Source organism: Aethina tumida, chromosome 4, assembly GCF_024364675.1.
Source record: "Aethina tumida isolate Nest 87 chromosome 4, icAetTumi1.1, whole genome shotgun sequence".
Classification (NCBI taxonomy): Eukaryota; Metazoa; Arthropoda; class Insecta; order Coleoptera; family Nitidulidae; genus Aethina; species Aethina tumida.
The window spans coordinates 14,838,262-14,857,593 of NC_065438.1; the positions used below are offsets into that span (position 1 = coordinate 14,838,262).

At 23.6% G+C, this 19,332-nt stretch overlaps 1 protein-coding gene across 3 annotated transcripts in view; it reads left to right on the forward strand.

The window, feature by feature from the left end:
- Positions 1–3,964: 3,964 nt before the first annotated feature.
- LOC109600482 (transcription factor GATA-4) overlaps positions 3,965–19,332 on the forward strand; it is a 72,770-nt gene continuing 57,402 nt past the window's right edge. For all 3 annotated transcript variants that reach the window (XM_049965802.1, XM_049965803.1, XM_049965804.1), the window contains exon 1: positions 3,965–4,124. In XM_049965802.1, coding sequence (XP_049821759.1) covers positions 4,091–4,124 — 34 coding nt within the window. In that variant the 5' untranslated portion in view covers positions 3,965–4,090. The remainder of the gene's footprint in view (positions 4,125–19,332) is intronic.

Consider the following 19,332-nt stretch of genomic DNA (forward strand, 5'->3'; position numbering starts at 1 on the left):
TATGTAAAAAAAATAAAACAACTTGTTATTTAGTAATTATGTATTTAGGTAGTCCATATTAAGTGTGTTTACAGAATTTCTTAAAGTTAATAACATGTTTGTAGATAATGCAATTCACAACAGGTAAAATATGCTTCTGCCAAATATTTACTAATATTTATGGGACGAAAACAAAAAGTGTATCCAAGAGTAGTATTACACAGGATGTTTTTGATGTGGTAAAAGTACTATTTAAAAATAATCGTTGCCAAATATTTTTAAAAATAATAAAGTTCTCTTGTATAATAATTAATATTAACAAATATTTTTGAGATTTCTACGTAGTGAAGAATTCTACAAAGCACACCCCGTATAATACTTAGACATTTAAATACACTTCAAGATGTTATCACTTACCAGACTTATTGGTTTTCAATATTTATTGTGTTTGCAGATGGTCTTATCTTTTGTGGCCAAATATACAAGATTGACAATGCATTATCTATGTTTTGTTAGATAATTTATAGTGTGACTAAAATTTTATGATGTTTGAGAACGATGTCTTAGTTCATTTATAAAATTAGAAAAAGAGGTACGTCAAGGTGCAGTTAATGAATGAATGGAGGTGTCAATATTCGTTATTCAAGTTTCGTAATATTTGAATGAAGATAAGCTTATTTGATTTTGAATTTCATATTTAAAATTAATCAATTATGCGTAGTAAACCATGGTACCATAGTAAATAAATGCATTATTAAGTACTTGAAAGAAGAACAACTATTGAAATTTTCATATATTGAAGGTTTAACTAATTTTATAACAATTTTATAAATATTTGATTTTGAATCTGTAGCAAATAATAGAAAAAGGTACCAACGTAATAACTTTTATGTTATTAGTACTGAAGATCATGATTAACTATTTAAATTAATATTTAAATTTGATCTTTTTTACTTTTTTATCAATGTTTAATTTTCAATCTAATAGTAAAAATTAATCAAAAATATGTACCATATCATGGTATCACTGTACATAAATTAATTAATTTAATTAAAGTAATTGAAAAAAGAACAAGGATAACATCTTTCATATTAAGTACTGAAGACTTTGAATAAAAATTAATCAAGTATTGTATCATGACAAGATACCACTCTAAATATAAATTAAGTAATTGAAAACAGAACCACTGTCACAACTTTCAAGTTAAGTACTGAAGAATATTGGACTTTACATATGACAGTAAAACTTAAATATATGTATCATGTCAAGATACCATGATAAATAAATGATTTAATAAATAATTGGAAGAAGAACCACTGTCACGATCTTCATATTAAGTACCGAAGACAACGATTAACTAATCAGATATATGTGTCATGAAAAGGTACCACTCTGAATAAATGCTGTATTGAGTAAATGAAAACAGAACCACTGTTACAATTTTGAAGTTAAGTACTGAAGAATATGATTAATTTTTTATCAATATTTGATTTTCAGTCCAATAGTAAAAATGAATCAATATATGTATAATGATAAGGTACCACTCTAAATAAATACTGTATTAAATAAATGGAAACAGAACCATTGTCACAACTCTCAAATAAAGTACTGAAGAATATGATTCACTTTTTATCAACTTTGTTAATATTTAACTTTAATTACGACAGTAAAACTGAAATATATGTATCATATCAAGGTACCATGGTAAATAAATGCTTTAATAAATAATTGGAAGAAGAACCAGTGTCACAATTTTCATATTAAGTACCGAAAACTACGATTAATTTTTTAATAAATTTATCAATATCTGATTTTTAGTTCAATATTAAAAATTAATCAAATATATATGTAATGACAATAATTCTAAACAAGTGCTGTATTAACTAAATGAAAGTAGTACCACTGTCACAATTTTCAAGTAAAGTACTGAAGAATATGATTAACTATTTATCAATATTTGATTTTCAGTCCAATAGTAAAAATAAATCAAATATATGTGTAATTACAAGGTACCACTCTAAATAAATGCTGTATTAAGTAAATGAAAACAGAACCATTGTGACAACTCTCAAGTAAAGTACTGAAAAATGTGAGTAACTTTTTATCAACTTTGTTAATATTTAACTTTAATTACGACAGTAAAACTGAAATATATGTATCATGTCAATGGTAAATAAATGCTTTAATAAATAATTGGAAGATGAACCAGTGTCACAATCTTCATATTAAGTACCGAAGATTACGATTAACTTATTAATAAATTTATCAATATCTAATTTTGAGTCCGATAATAAAAATTAATCAAACAAGGTACCACTCTAAATAAATGCTGTATTAAGTAAATGAAAACAGTACCACTGTCACAATTTTCAAGTTAAGTACTGAAGATAATGATTAACTTTTTATCAATGTTATTAATATTTGACTTTAAATACGACAGTAAAACTTCAATATATGTATCATAACAAGGTGCTCTAGTAAATAAATTGTTTAATAAAGAATTGGAAGAAGAACCACTGTCACAATCTTCACATTAAGTACCGAATACTACAATAAACTTTTTAATAAATTTATCAATATTTTATTTTGAGTCTGTTAGTAAAAGTTGATCAAATATATGTATAAAGAAAAGGTACCACTGTAAATAAATGCTGTAATAAATAATTGAAAGAAGAACCACTGTCATAACCACCATTTTAAATACTCAAGACTACGATTAACTTCTTAATAAATTTATCATTATATGATTTTGAGTCCGATAGTAAAAATTAATCAAATATTTGTATCAAGACAAGGTACCACTCTAAATAAATGTTGTATTAAGTAACTGAAAACAGAACCACTGACACAACTTTCATGTGAAGTACTGAAGAATATAATTAGCTTTTTATCTATAACTTTATTAATATTTCGTTTCAAATACGGTTAGTAAAACTTAAATATATGTATCACGTCAAAGTACCAAAGTAAATACATGCTGTAATCAATTAATTAATATTTTAACAAATTCATCAATCATTCATTTTAAATTCGATAGTAAAAATTAATCAAATATATGTATGGTACCAAGCTAAATACATTCTGTAGTAAGTAATTAAAAGAAGAACCACTCTCACCAAATTCATTTTCAGTACCAAAGACTATAATTAAACTTTTAACAAATTTATTAGTATGATTTGAATGTGATAGTAAAAACTAACATAAAATATGTTCTATATCATGGTTCCATGCAAAATAAATGCTGTAATAAGTAATTGAAAGGTGAACCAGGAGAAGTCAGTCATTTCATATTAAGACTGACTGAAGACTGAGATTTTTTTTGACAACTTTAGCAGTATTTTATTTGGAATCCGATAATAAAAACTAATCAATATAAGTACCATATCATAGAATCACAGTAAATAAATGATATAATTCATAAATGAAAGAACCACTATCATATATTTCATATTACGTACTGAAAGCTATGAATAACATTTTTACAACTATCAATATTTGATTATGAATCTGATAATAAAAATTAATAAAATACATGTGTCATATTATGATACCATAGTAAATAATTGCTATACTTCACTGAAGAGTATTTCTAACATATGTTAATCTAAAATACTACTGAATTGAACTATCAACTAAGTAATCAAAGCGATAATTAATACGTACTGAAATGACGAAAATCAGTACTTATATATCTTAATAACTACCGATAAATTAGACTAGAAGCAGATACGGGCAGATTAACAAAAGTAAAACAAAAAACAAAAGGCGTGTATGCGGCGGTACCATTCAGAACTATCGGTCGAATGTGCAGCAGCCATCTTGCGACGGCCCCTGTCGAAAAATCAAAAGTGATGTCCACATATATAAACATGCACTCACATAATATGTGTGTCCGAAAAAATACAAGTCACAAATAAAATAAGGCGTACTCGTCCCCACTACCGTGGCGAAGTACTCCGTGGACTCCCCCCTTTCCGCCGCAATGGTGCCGTAGACAGAAGTTCGCTCGGTCAAAAGCTCGGTTGTGCTCTGCGTACGGCTCACTTACATACTGTTGAACATTTTCGATTCAGCATTACGCTAGTTGATAGTGGTGTGTGTTGATAACGATATGTCTACAAAACCTGATTATCAGCGAGCATACGGTAAGTCCGATAAAATTTTATATACATAGATTATTTTATTGTCGGTTGCCTGGGTTTCGTTTGTTTTTTTTTTTTAAACTCCGGAGCATTTGGATTTTTCGCGTGGCGGTGACGAGTCGCGTGAAACGATTTTTTCCTGCTAAACCAGTACTTGAACTGTTGGCGGCGGCGTTTGGACACGTCACCATTTTCGTTTTGGCGTGTTGCTTTGGTGATTTTCGAATTTCGAACGGGCGGGAAACGGCGATTTTCCTCGGAATCGGTTTTGCGACCTCGACGATTGCGGTTTCTGTTGGTGGTACTTGGCCAAGAACACTGGAAGTGTTCTTGGGCTGGTGTGACGCGTTCGAGGTTTATCTGATTTATTTGACTTATCTTTGTTGAATTTTGCATGAGATAATCTTAATTCTTAACAACTTAATAAATAAAAGTTTCTACTTAACATATTTTAACATGTGCAGAAAATAAAATTAATTTTATTTTAGTGCTAAATCAATATTTTCAATTAAATTGGTGAATTTACCTTTTAACTTCGTTAAAACTTTTTAGTAGTTAACTTTAATCCAAAAGAGTTTGAATTTTTAGAGAATCATTTTATTTTGTTGGTGGATTCTAAAATATTCTTGTTTTAAATCAAGTAAATCAGATATTTATGATGAAATTTGAAATTTTCATACATAATTTATTTAGTTAGAGTTTTAAAAATATTTTGAAATTTGTCCTTTAATTAATACAAACAATAATTATATTCACAAACAAATAACTTTATTATGTTATGTTATGTTTCAGAAAGAAATTTGTTTTTCAAAATGTCTATTCGTAGAAAAAATACTAATTCAAAATTTATTATGAAATATATAATCATATTTATTAAATTAAGTCAGAATTTTCAGGTAATTTAACAAATATTTTGAATTTTCTATCCATTAATTAATATGAACAATTTCTTAGAGTATTTTAGAAAAAATAGATATTTAGAAATTCTTGTTGAAGTTTATAATTTTCATATTTACAAAATTTAGTACAATTTTTCAGCTAATTAGAAAAAATAATTTACAATTAATGTAACTAAATAATAATTATAATAAATAAACTAAATAATTTTATTATATTGATGGTTTCAGAAGGAATTTTTTTTTCAAAATCTATTTGTAGAAAAAATACTAATTCAAAATTTATTATGAAATTTATGGTTATCATATTTATTAAATTAAGTCAGAATTTTCAGGTACTTTAACAAATAGTTTGAATGTTCTATCCATTAATTAATATGAACAATTTCTTATAGAAATTTAGAAAAAATAGTTATTTAGAAATTCTTGTTGAAGTTTATAATTTTCATATTTACAAAATTTAGTATAAATTTTCAGCTAATTAGAAAAAATAATTTACAATTGATGTAACTAAATAATAATTATAATAAATAAATAAATAATTTCATATTCATATTCATATTCATTTCATATTGATGGTTTCAGAAAGAAATTTGTTTTCCATATTTCTTTATATATGTAGAAAATTAATAATTCAGAAATTGATGCTGAAATTTACAGTTTTCATGTTTACTAAATTAAGTAAGGGCTTTCATGTAAATTTAACAAATATTAAATAAATAAGTTTCTGCCCAGGAATTAATATGAACAATAATTTTAATTAAGGATAAATTAAATGATTTTATTATATTGGTGCTTTTTGAAAGGAATTTGTTTTGAATATATCTCTTTTTTAAAAAAATATTCATTCAGAAATGTTGTTGATGTTTACAATTCTCATTTTAACAAAATTTAGTCAGAGTTTTCAGCAAAGAAAAGAATTTAAGAAATAATTTACAATTAATGTAATTATAATGACAAACTAAATAATTTTTTATGTTGGTGGTTTCAGAAAGAAATTTGTTTCAAAATGTTTATTTGTAGAAAATATACTAATTCAAAATTTATGACGAAATTTATAATTATCATATTTATTAAATTAAGTCAGAATTTTCAGGTAATTTAACAAATATTTTGAATTTTCTATTCACTAATTAATATGAACAATAATTTGTGATTTTAGATAAAAATTTGCCTTAACTATATTTCTTTTTTAAAAAATAGCCATTTAGAAATTCTTGTTGAAGTTTATAATTTTTATATTTACATAGCTTTGTAACAATTTTCAGCTAATTTTTTGAAATAAGTTAAAATTAGTATATTTAAATAGTGATTATAATAATAAACTGAATAATTTTTTCATGTAAGTTTTCATACATGTATTTATTAAATTTAGTAAGAGTTTTCAGGTAATTTATAAATTTTATGAATTAATAATTATAATGATAAATAATTTTATTATGTTGATGGTTTTAGAACGGAATTTGTTTTGAATATATCTCTTTTTACCAAAATATTCATTAAAAAATTCAGTTTTCAGGTAATTTTAAGAAATAATTTACAATTAGGGTAATTATATAAAAATCATAATAACAAACTAATTAACTTTATTATGTTGGTGGTTTCAGAAAGAAATTTATTATTAATATGTTTATTTGTTGAAAAAATACTAATTAAGAAATTTATGATATGTAAGCTTAGTCACAGTTTTTTGATAATTTTAGGAAATATTTTGAAATTTATTTATATGAATTAATATGAACAATATTTGAAATGGCAAATTACATAATATTGTATTAAAAAAATTGTTTTTGATATGCCTATTTTTAGAAAAAATATTAATTCTAAAATTTAGATTAAAATTTAAATTTTCCATATTTATAAATATAACAAATAAAATATTCAATTTATTTTTTGAACAAATATGGCAAGGTATGTTTTTTATGTGTTATTTCCAAAATATGTTTATTAACAAGAGAAATATACTATATTATTATAACTACATAAATTATCTTTAGATTGTTTAGTGGTTAATCGATTATTTATTTTATTTAATTCCAACTATGTATTAACAAAGATAAAGTTATATAGTAAAAACACATTTTATTTAAAATAGTTTGACCTTTTATTGAGCTGTCACAATAAACTTGTACATTTTTTCTGAACTACAAGAGGAAGACCTTTTACAATTAGCATATTTATCTACAAATGAATATTTAACATCAATCAGATTTTACATACACTGAACATTTTTACCGTTTTTCTGTATAAAAACAGACTTATTTACTGAGTTTTGAAAATAAATGCTTAATTAATGTTAATTAATTTCTTGTTCAGTTAAATAATTGTAATCAAATTTAAAAACACATTTTTACAATCAATTAATATTGAAAAAATATATTGTTTATTAGTCATGTTCAGTTCTTAGAATTACTGGCGTAATAAATTACACATATTGTTTTATTACAAATCAAATATTATGATTTAACAACTTTACTAGCTTAAGTTTTTTATTAATACAGAAACTAAACAAAAAAAAATACTTTAACATTAAACCATAAAACCGTTCAATTTCCTTACTAGAAACCCAATAATTAAGTAAACGTTCCAGTTGAATATTTATTTGACATTTCACCCTGTATAAGTTTGTTATTAATAACGTTATCAGCGAAACACAAAATTGTTAAACAAAATCACGTTTAATAGATCTTGAGGCAACATCATTGGACTGTTTCTATGTAACATACAAGCACACATTGGTTATTTATAAAAATTCAACATATTGGTATTATTTACTTTATGAAAATGCTACAAGCGTATTGATAAGGAGCCCAAGTCTGGGTAAAGGTTAAAAGATCAGTCTCTCCGATGACAATTAACGCTAGAAATTCGTTTATTTTACTGCCTCTCCGTTTCAATATTTGCTCTCGCTCGTTAATTTATTTATATTTAATGGCGTTTCGAAAACAGACGGCGTAACGTAAACGTTCTTTGTTCGTGGGACGATACAGACGGAACGCCATCACCGTTCCCCATTACGGACAGCAGAATTTTTGACCGTGGTTGTCAAAAATGGCGAATGCGACGTCTCCAGACCGAATTAAGTTGTTTTCGTCTTTGGGAAGGGTGGATTTTGCAACCGTTGCAAAAGTGTGTTTATCTTCGGTTACATTAATTTATACATTAATAACAATAAAAAAATTATAATATAAACATCGAAGCTACAGAGGTCAGATGATGTCTCTTGTGAAAACAAAATCATTTATCATTTTTTTATATATACGTATTTTATTGGCTATCGCCTCGCGAATCTCGACATAAATAACCATGTGTATAATTAATTATTTTAAGTTAAGTTTATTGAATTTACTTACAATAATGCAATTCATCAATTATAAACTTTGAATAGCGATAACGGGGTCAAAAGAATTTTATTATTTATTTTTTTTATATGTGTATATAAAAAAACATGACTTTTTCAGTCAGCAGAGATGCTGATAAAATGTTGGACATTTATTATTATTATTATTATTATTATTTGGAGCTGGTTTTTTTGTAGGTTTTGTAATATAAAAGGTATTATGACCTTAAACAGGGCATGATAAGAGAGAGTGGTCGTCAATTTATTAATACATTAATTAAGTAACTAACGAGTTCAGCATTTCGATAAGAACTTTTATCTAGGCTCATTAATTTTGAAGCAGAACGGAAATTGTATTCTATAGTTACAGTAATATGTTAAAAGTTAGGCTTAAATATTTTAAAATTCGTCATTGGAAACAAGAAGTAATAAGTAAATCTGGGTTGTTTTAATGATATATTTCTATCTAACTAGGATAGTTTAAAATGTAAATGTTTGTGTTGTATATTTTTATAAGCTTTCATTGACATTTCTAATTATAAGATGTTTAAAACAACTCGAGTGCTTGACATCTTCATAAGCTAGAGGTTAATTACCAATAACCTCTGAAGATGTCAATCACTCAACTTGGAGAGAAACATTAGGTAGCTACTGCAATATAAGTCGAAATTTCGTATAATATAAATATATTTCATTGAAAATGATGTTTTTATCTTTTCATTATATTATTTTATAGTGGTCATTTTAAATTTTTAATCAGTTGAAAAACAAGAGTGAGTAAGTTCAAAATGAAAAAAATAATTAAGAAGCTAAAAATACTCAGTTATTTTTCATATTAAGTCAGTTATTTTTTATTTCTTACTGATAAAAAAGCTAAATTAGACATTTTGAAAAACTTTCAATAAACTGTAAAAATGTTTGACTCAATTGTTGTTAAAACAACATATAATTAAATTATAAAAATAATTTTTATGTTTGCATAAAAAATACACAATGTTTATCGTCAGAAATAAATAATAAAAATTTCTTAGTGCTGGAAAGTCTTTTAAAACAATTTTTTAAGTAAATTAAAAATTATAGTAATAAATAATTATCTCTTTATATAAAAATAAACAATATTTATCGATAATAATAAGGTTTAGTAATACTTTTTAAAAATATTATTTCAAAATAATTCTAAGAAATATGAGAATATTCAAATAGCATTTTAAAAATAAATTTAAAAAATAAATAAATAAAAATAAATATAAATTTATTTATATATCATTTTTAATTTAGATAAGAAATTAAAACAAATTAAATCAAAAATTTTTGAACTTTTATTAAAAATAATAAATAAATTGATTCACTTAATTATAACATTATTCTTAGGCATTTTAGACATGAAATTTTCAATAAAATAAACAATATTTATCTAAACAAATAAACAATTATTTAAAATTTTAACTGAACTTGTTAAAAAATCTAGAAAATCCTAATATAAGTATATATTTTTTAAAAAACTAGTTGTTTGTTATAGAAAGTTAATTATTTTTTTTCTTTTTACTGATAAAAAAACAAATTAAACTTCTCTCTAATAATATTTTTCAATGAACTGTAAAAAAAGTTTTTTGTTAAAGCTATTTTTGCTTGAAATTGAAGTTTATAAAATTAATTATGTTCAGAACAATAAATCTTTCTTTTGGAAAGATTAACTGTGCTAGAAACTTAGAAGAAATTCCATACAATATAAATATAATCAATTAGAACATTACAAATTAATTCAATATTATTAAATAATTGAATTAAAAAATTAATATAAGTTAAATATAAAATGTTATAAACTTTAATAAAAACATTGATTCACAAATATTAATCAAATTAATTAAAATAATTTTAATGTAAATATATTTTTTATACAAAAAAACAAGTTATTTTTTATAGAATGTCAATTAATATTCTTAATGAACTGTAAAAAATATTTCATTTTCTTGTTGTTAAAGTTCTTTTTCAAGTAATATGAAATTTATAAAAGAAATTTTCAATATGTATGTATATGTATGTATATATATATATATATATATATATATATATATATAAATTTTGTAAAAATGAAAATTGTAAACAATTACAAGAATTTTTGAATAAATATTTTTGTAAAAAGAAATGTATTCAAAACAAATTCCTTTCTAAAACCACCAAATAAAATTATTATTACAATTATTTAATTCATAAACAGAATTTTCAAAACTTTTGTTATATATATATATATATATATATATATATATATAAAAATTATAAACTTCACTAAGAATTTCTATTTAAAAAAAAATGTAGTTAAGGCAAATTTCTATCTAAAACCACCAATTATTGTTCATATTAGTTCGTGAATAGAAAATTCAAAATATTTGTAAAATTAACTGACAATTTTGACTTAATTTAATAAATATGATAAATATAAATTTCATCAAAACAAATTTCTAAATTTGAAAATCAAATAAATTTTTTAAAATAATACATTTTAGATTTTTGAAAATAAATCTAGATATTTTTATAAAAAAGTAAATTAATATTTTTTGAATACCAATATTTTTCACTGAACTGTAAAAATTATTTAATCTGTTTGTTATTAAAATCATTTTTCAAGTAAATTGAAATTTATAAAAATTTTTAAAAAGTATTTTAAGAATTAATTCATATTTTTTAATTAACACACATAAAAGTAAATATAATTTTTTTATTAATTTTTAATTTAGATAAGAAATTAAAATTGGTTAAACAGAAAATTTTAGATTTTTAATTACTTATAATCTTTCAACACATTGATTAAAATAATTTTGTAAATAAATACAGGGAAAAATTTATTTAAATTTATCATGTAATTAGTTTTAAATTGAAAAGTTATAAAATAATCTGCTTACATAAGTAATATCTACAAATAAATTAGATTACTCAGGTTATTATTATTATTAAATTTAGAAAGAAGGTTAAATATTTGATGGATTTTATCATTAAAGATTTCAAGGGGGTATAAATCTTAATTTCTTATTGATTTTGGCACAAAAATTAACTAATTAACTTAAAAAAATGTCTAAAATTTAAAAAGAAATAAATATATTCAAGAGTCAAGAATTTATTATTTTTTTAAGCCAAGTTTAATCGTTTCGTTAAATTAATTTAGCTAAAAACACAAAAAATGCACACAATTAACGCGGCACACAAATAACATTAGTCACGTACAACTTAGTTTTAGCATTGAAAATCGTAGAAAAATTCTAACGATTCACATTTACATTACGCGGTTTCGTCATGACATTATAAAAAAAACACGTCGTGAATTGAAAACGTAAAATCGCAAAGAAATCCGAACAATCTTATGAATTTGTAGTTTATCAGTGCCTTCGGTCCGGGTATTGTACTTGGCGTCCGTGTGTGAGTATGTGAGAATTATACCACCGCGTCCCGTGGTTTGTTCAGTATTTATGGTTATTTACAACATTTATTTACACGAACACACGGTTTCCGTTGACGTTATGTACAAAGAAATCGCTTTCCATTTTATTGTGCCGACACAACGTCGCACTAATAATAACGTCGTTCATCATAGTTGATTCACCCAAATTTTTTTTTTTGATGCTAATATTGGCAATGTTCTGGTTCTGGTTTTTCCAGTGGCATCAATTAAAAATTGATGGAACACGCGCACAAGTTACAACTGGAAACGTTTCACAATTTCGTTGTGGTTCATTTAATTGTTGCTTTTATTTTGGAAAAGTTAACTGATAAGCAAAAATAAATATACCCGAACCACGTCAAACTTAAGAGTTTAATGGTCATTAGTAGTTACGAGCCACTAATTACGTTAAGCTAGTACAAACATTAATTCATACACATTTCTATACAATTTAAAAAGTTTATTAGCATGTTAATATTTGATATTGATACTGACTTAATATTTTTCCAAATTGTATAAAGATAAACGTTTGATTTATTATCTTCCAGAACATAATTAACAGTTTCCAAGAAGTATCCTACTTTTTGAATATTTTGTAACAAAAATTCTTTGAAAAAAAAAGAAACCAATTTAATTACTTTCAATTTAAGTAAACTCAATGGAGGGTTTGTAAGTTGCCTCTTGTTTTTGGAAGTCCTTAATATTTATAAATTTCTCCAGTATTTTTCCTAGTTCTTGTTAGTGCCATAAGTAGAAGTTTAAGAGAAATATTTGGGTTATTGATTTCCAGAATTTTAATATTTTTGTCAAGAAATCTTTGAAAAAAATATACCAATTCAATTAAATTAAACTCAATGGAGGGTTTGTAAGTTGCCTCTTGTTTTTGGAAGTCCTTAATATTTATAAATTTCCCCATTATTTTTCCTAGTTCTTCTTAGTTCCATAAATAGAAGTTTAAGAGAAATGTTTGGGTTATTGATTTCCAGAATTTTAATATTTTTGACAAGAAATCTTTGAAAAAAATATACCAATTCAATTAAATTAAACTCAATGGAGGGTTTGTAAGTTGCCTCTTATTTTTGGAAGTCCTTAATATTTATAAATTTTCCCAATATTTTTTCTAGTTCTTCTTTGTGCCATAAATAGAAGTTTAAGAGAAATATTTGGGTTATTGATTTCCAGAATTTTAATATTTTTGACAAGAAATCTTTGAGAAAAGTATACCAATTCAATTAAATTAAACTCAATGGAGAGTTTGTATGTTGCCTGTTGTTTTTGGAAGACCTTAATATTTATAAATTTTCCCATTATTCATCCTAGTTCTTCTTAGTGCCATAAATAAAAGTTTAAGAGAAATGTTTGGGTTATTGATTTCCAGAACTTTAATATTTTTGACAAGAAATCTTTGAAAAAAATATACCTATTCAATTAAATTAAACTCAGTGAAGGGTTTGTAAGTTGCCTCTTGTTTTTGGAAGTCCTTAATATTTATAAATTTCCCCATTATTTGTCCTAGTTCTTCTTAGTGCCATAAATAGAAGTTTAAGAGAAATGTTTGGGTTATTGATTTCCAGAACTTTAATATTTTTGACAAGAAATCTTTGAAAAAAAATATACCTATTCAATTAAATTAAACTCAGTGAAGGGTTTGTAAGTTGCCTCTTGTTTTTGGAAGTCCTTAATATTTATAAATTTCCCCATTATTTTTCCTAGTTCTTCTTAGTTCCATAAATAGAAGTTTAAGAGAAATGTTTAGGTTATTGATTTCCAGAATTTTAATATTTTCGATAAGAAATCTTTGAAAAAAATATACCAATTCAATTAAATTAAACTCAATGGAGGGTTTGTAAGTTGCCTCTTGTTTTTGGAAGTCCTTAATATTTATAAATTTCCCCATTATTTTTCCTAGTTCTTCTTAGTGCCATAAATAGAAGTTTGAGAGAAATTTTTGGATTATTGATTTCCAGAATTTTAATATTTTTGATAAGAGATCTTTGAAAAAAATATACCAATTCAATTAAATTAAACTCAATGGAGAATTTGTAAGTTGCCTTTTGTTTTTGGAGGTCCTTAATATTTATAAATTTTCTCAGTCTCAATAATTCTTATAGCATTAAAAGTACAAATATTTGATTTATTAGTTTCCAGATATTTAACATTTACAACCTGAAATTATTGAAAAAAGAAATTCCATTGAGCATAGCATTGAGCAAATTTGTAAGAAGCTTTGAATTTTCTTTGTAAATAAATCCACCTGACAAAATAAAATATTTATTCCTGTCTCTGAAATTTGACTTTTTGATTTGGTGCTTTAAGTACCGTACTGACCTCATTGTTTTTAAATCCACGTATAAATATGCATGGAACCTACCAAATATTTTTATTTAAATTATTACAATTCGCCTCAAAACTCGTGTAAATGCGCTAACGTATGTTATTAACCTTGGAACGTATTTGTCATGTCGCTATAATTATAGGAATATTTATTCCTTTGCTTGGCAATTACAAATGTTACATTCTTGGAGAAATAGACGGTTTATTGTTCCATAATAATAATAATAATAACAGAACAAAACCACCATCGACCGCGAGTGGATGCCGAAAAAAAAATTTTAAATACAGTTTTGCAGTTGGAAATCCACGATAAGAAAAATCGCGTTGTAACAATGTATTCTTTGTTGGTGTAAAAGCAATAAAAATCGAAATACAATCAATAGAACAATGGCAAATTAAACAGCGAAATTTTACTATTCACGTCGGATCGAGTCGATCGTGTTTTTTATTTTCCTCTTTCGCAGTGGATTAAATATTTTAACACGTGTCGACGGATCGCCTACGTATTATTTGCATCAGTCCATTTGGAGGAAGTGGTTCGGCTTCGACTTCCGTCCGAGAAGTGGAGAGCTGTATGCACATATGTGTGTTTGTCGTTGGTAATTTTTGTTACGATTTCGTGTTGATGTCACGATAATTTCTGATTCGTCCCGTGTTTACACGTAGATTGCTTCTATTTAAACACCTGCATTCTAATGGTGGAGACACGCGTAATCCGTGTTTGCCCGAGGTCTGAACTAGGCCGTTTTAATCCGGGGACATACAAGCAAAGTATGCGGTTTTTGGTGGACGGATAAAATTGTGTGTTTGTTTGGATGTTCAGGTCTTGGACAAATTTTAACATACATTGAATAGTCATGTTAATCCAAGACTGGAAATAAAACTTTTTATCATAAATTTTAGAAGGAATAAAAGTATTTGTCGAACTATTTTTGTAATCCATATTTTACTAATTTAAATATTAAAATGTGTAAAAAAGTTTTTATTAATATATTTAGAATTTTCAAAATTATTTTCTAATAAACAAAAAAATTAATATAAAAGTAAATATTTAAAAGTTAAAATTGATAATTTTGTCGATTATTTTTCATGTTTAATCGAAAATTTTTTAATTAAAAAATTTATTAATTCAAATTTTAGAAATTTATAAATATAAAAATAATAAAAAGTATTAAAATATGTTTTATTTTAAAAATACTTCATATAAATTAAAATTAAATATTGAAAAATGAAAATTTTCCATAATTCTTTAATATTGTATGAAAATAATAAAATTATATTGAAATATAAAAAAATTCTTTATCATATTTAGTAGAATCTTGTTAATTGTTTAATTTAAATTACTTAATTTTTACATTTATATATCTATTAAATATAAGAATATGTTTTAGATAATTTTGAAAATTAAAAAAAAAAATAATAATAATATAAATAGTTTAATTTTGACAATAAATGTTTGAAAATAATAAAATAATAAAAAATTTTAAGATTTAAAAATATTTTTTTTTCTATAATTTATCATATTTTGTTTATTTTTTTAAATACTTTAATTTAATTTTTTTTGATTTTAACAATTATAAGTTAATAATAAAATAATATAAAAATACGTTTTAGATAATTTTGAAAATCTTAAAAGATTTATTTTTTTTTTAATATAAATTGTTTAATATTGATAACTACAAATATATAAAAATTATAAAAAAATATATTTCAATTACAAAAATAAATATATTTTTTTAAAATTTAAAAATATATTTTTGTCTATAATTTATCGTATTTAACCTAATTTTTATATTCTGTAATTTAAATTTCTTAATTTTAACAGTTAAAAATCTATTAAATTTAATCTATTTAATTTAATTTTTTTATTTATTTTATTTATAATTTTAACAATTATAAGTTTATTAAAATAATGAAATAATAATAAAAATAAATTTTAGATAATTTTGAAAATCTTAAAAAATATATTTTTTTTAATATAAATTGTTTAATATTGATAACTACAAATATATAAAAATAATAAAAAAAATATATTTTAATTACAAAAATAAATATATATTTTTTAAAATTAAAAATATTTTTTGTCTATAATTTATGGTATTTAATCTAATTTTTTTTTTAATTCTTTAATTTAAATGTCTTAATTTTGACAGTTAAAAATGTGTTTAATTTAATTTTTTTATTTTATTTATAATTTTAACAATTATAAGTTTATTAAAATAATATAAAAATACGTTTTAGATAATTTTGAAAATCTTAAAACAATTATTTTCTTTTTAATATAAACTGTTTAATTTTGTTGACTATAAATATATAAAAATAATAAAAGAAATATATATTTTAATTACAAAAATAAACAAAATAAAATTTAGTATTTAAAAGTAAAAAATGTTTTTTGTTTTTCATATTTACTCTCATTTTTTTAATTTTTAATTTAAGTTTTTTAATTTTAACAGTTACTAAAAGTCTATTAAAATAAAAAAATATATATAAAAATATGTTTTAGAAAATTTTAAAAATTTAGAAATAATTAATTTATTAATTTATTTATATAATTTTTTTAATATAAATTGTTTAATTTTGACAACCACAAAAATTATTTTTATAATAAAAGAAATATATTTTAATTACATATTAATATATATTAATGAAATAAAATTTAGTTTTTAATATTTAAAAATATTTTTTTGTCTATAATTTATCATATTTAATGTAATTTAATTAATTCTTTAATTTAATTTTTTAATTTAAATTTCTTGATTTTGACAGTTATAAAATGATAAAAATATAAAAATATGTTTTAGACAATTTTGGACATAATTTTTCTGCAATCTAATTTTTTAATATACAATGTTTAATTTTGTTAACCACAAATATATAAAAATAATAAAAGAAATAAATATAATTTAATTACAAAAATAAATAAAAAATAAAATTTAGTTTTAAAATGTTTTTTGTTTGTCATTTATCATTATTTATAAAAGAAATATATTTTAATTTCAAAAATAAATAAAATAAAAATAAGTACATTATTTTTTTCCAACAAGATTTTTTTTCTATAATATAATATTTAATCATTTTTTTTTTTAAATTCATTAATTTCAATTCTTTAATTTTGAGAATTATAAATCTGTTAAAATAATAAGAAATATAAACGTTTGTTTTAGTTAACTACTAAACGTTAAAACTTAATTTATAATTTGTCATTTTAATTTAAAAATTCATAAATTCTTTAATATGGAGTAATTATTTCGATGACTCAAAATCTCTAAAAGTAATATTATTATAGACATACAAATAAAAAATATTTAATATAAAAGTTTGTTTTTAAAATAATTGTTCCTTTCTAACGAATCCAGAGAATAACGATTTAAAAGTAAATTTTCTATATTTTTTTAATACGAATGAATTTTGAAGAATGATAGTGATGATGATGGTGACAATGGCTGAATTCAAGGTCACACAAAAATTTACTCATAAATATAATTATTTTTGTTACTCCCACCAGCACACAAAACAAATACCATTCTGCCTCTGTCCCTCGCGTCTTTAACAACTTACCAATATGAAGAGTCGTTTAACTCCATGTTTAAACAATGAATGTAAATTATGATTGACGATAATGGGCAAACAAAGGATCTTGTCAATATATTTCATGATGATGAAACCACCAATGACACGATGTGCCGTAAACACCCAAACTTTCCATAACCCTCAGCCAGATCTTCCGCATTTCTGGCCAGTTCCGACCTCACTCTTGCCACGTTCACTGCCACTTGCCCCCCAAAAATCACTAGTCGCAATTTCGCAATTTTTCCTCGGATGGTTCCGGGGTTAATCCTTGGAGCGTGGTGCACACCTAGAAAACAGAACGGGAACTGGAAGATACGGGTAAAGATTGCATTATCGCCCCCTTCCTTAAGCAATAGCGAATTCATGGTTCTATTATCAACTTTCGTTGATAAAAATGTATATACTTCGTCATAATAATAGCGATAATTGTGTGATACGTTATCACCTTTGTTATTTTGGTGCATTCTGTAGTTATCAGCTCAAGTTTATAACCGTTTGATAATTTTCATTCATAAGATCTAGTGTGGAGGTGTTGCGGTTGCAACTGTTATCTTTTTTTTCTGTGCGTGTTGTGTTTTTAAATAGCCGGCGACACGTGCCCACAGGTTTACCTACTCAGCGAAATCATCTTTTGCTTATCGACGATTATGGCACGGGACTCCGCTCTACGTCATGGATGCACATTTTCCTAGTAGGAGTTGTGCTATCGTGTTATGTCTGTGTTGAACATTATGATAAGATGTGTGTGGTTTGATGATCTGATCTTCACTAGTTGTTGTTCTAATGTCTAGCTTTTGATGTGGTAATAATCGTTCTGAGAGAACAGGGAACACCTCTACTTTGATCTACAACCAAACAGGTTAAAGCTGGAACAAATATATCAGAATAATTTAATTCCAACCCAAAAAAAATGAGTTTTTATTTTGCCACTGTGCTAAATTCAATGAAAAAGTTATTTCTTCCATTTTAAAAAGCTTCAGATAACTTTCATCATTTTTAAATATGAACTTCTAAAGAGTGGTAAAGAAAACAATTTCAATGGCATACATAAAGTCTTTTATTATCTATCTTTTGAGATATATTTCATTAAAATCAATTAACTAAATAAGTTACAGGAGTGTTCCCATCTTAAACAGCTTCTGGAAAAGTTCTTCTTTCATCTAAGATATATGGACGTGTCTGGTTTTGAATTAGTTCTTCTCAAATATTAAATTAAATGTTATGATGAATGATTTGTTTAATTAGTTTAAGAAATTAATGTCTAAAAACTAAATTTTGATTCTTATACTTCTAGTTTTGTTTCAAAGAGATGATTTAGTAAATTGGGCTGTGACACACTTAAAACTTATCTTAGTCAAGTTTTCTCTAAATTTTGACATTAAAAAATGATGTATTTTATTCCCCTTTACAAGATAAATTTGATTTTTAATTTGAAACTGTGCTAAATTCAATTAAGAACTTATTTATTCCATTTAATAAGGTCCAGTTAATTTTCATCATTTTTAAATTACGGACTTCTGAAGAGTGATAAAGAAAACAAGTTCAATGGTATACATAAAGTCTTTTATTATCTGATGTTTGAGATATATTTCATTAGAATCAATGATTAACTAAATAAGTTACAGGAGTATTCCC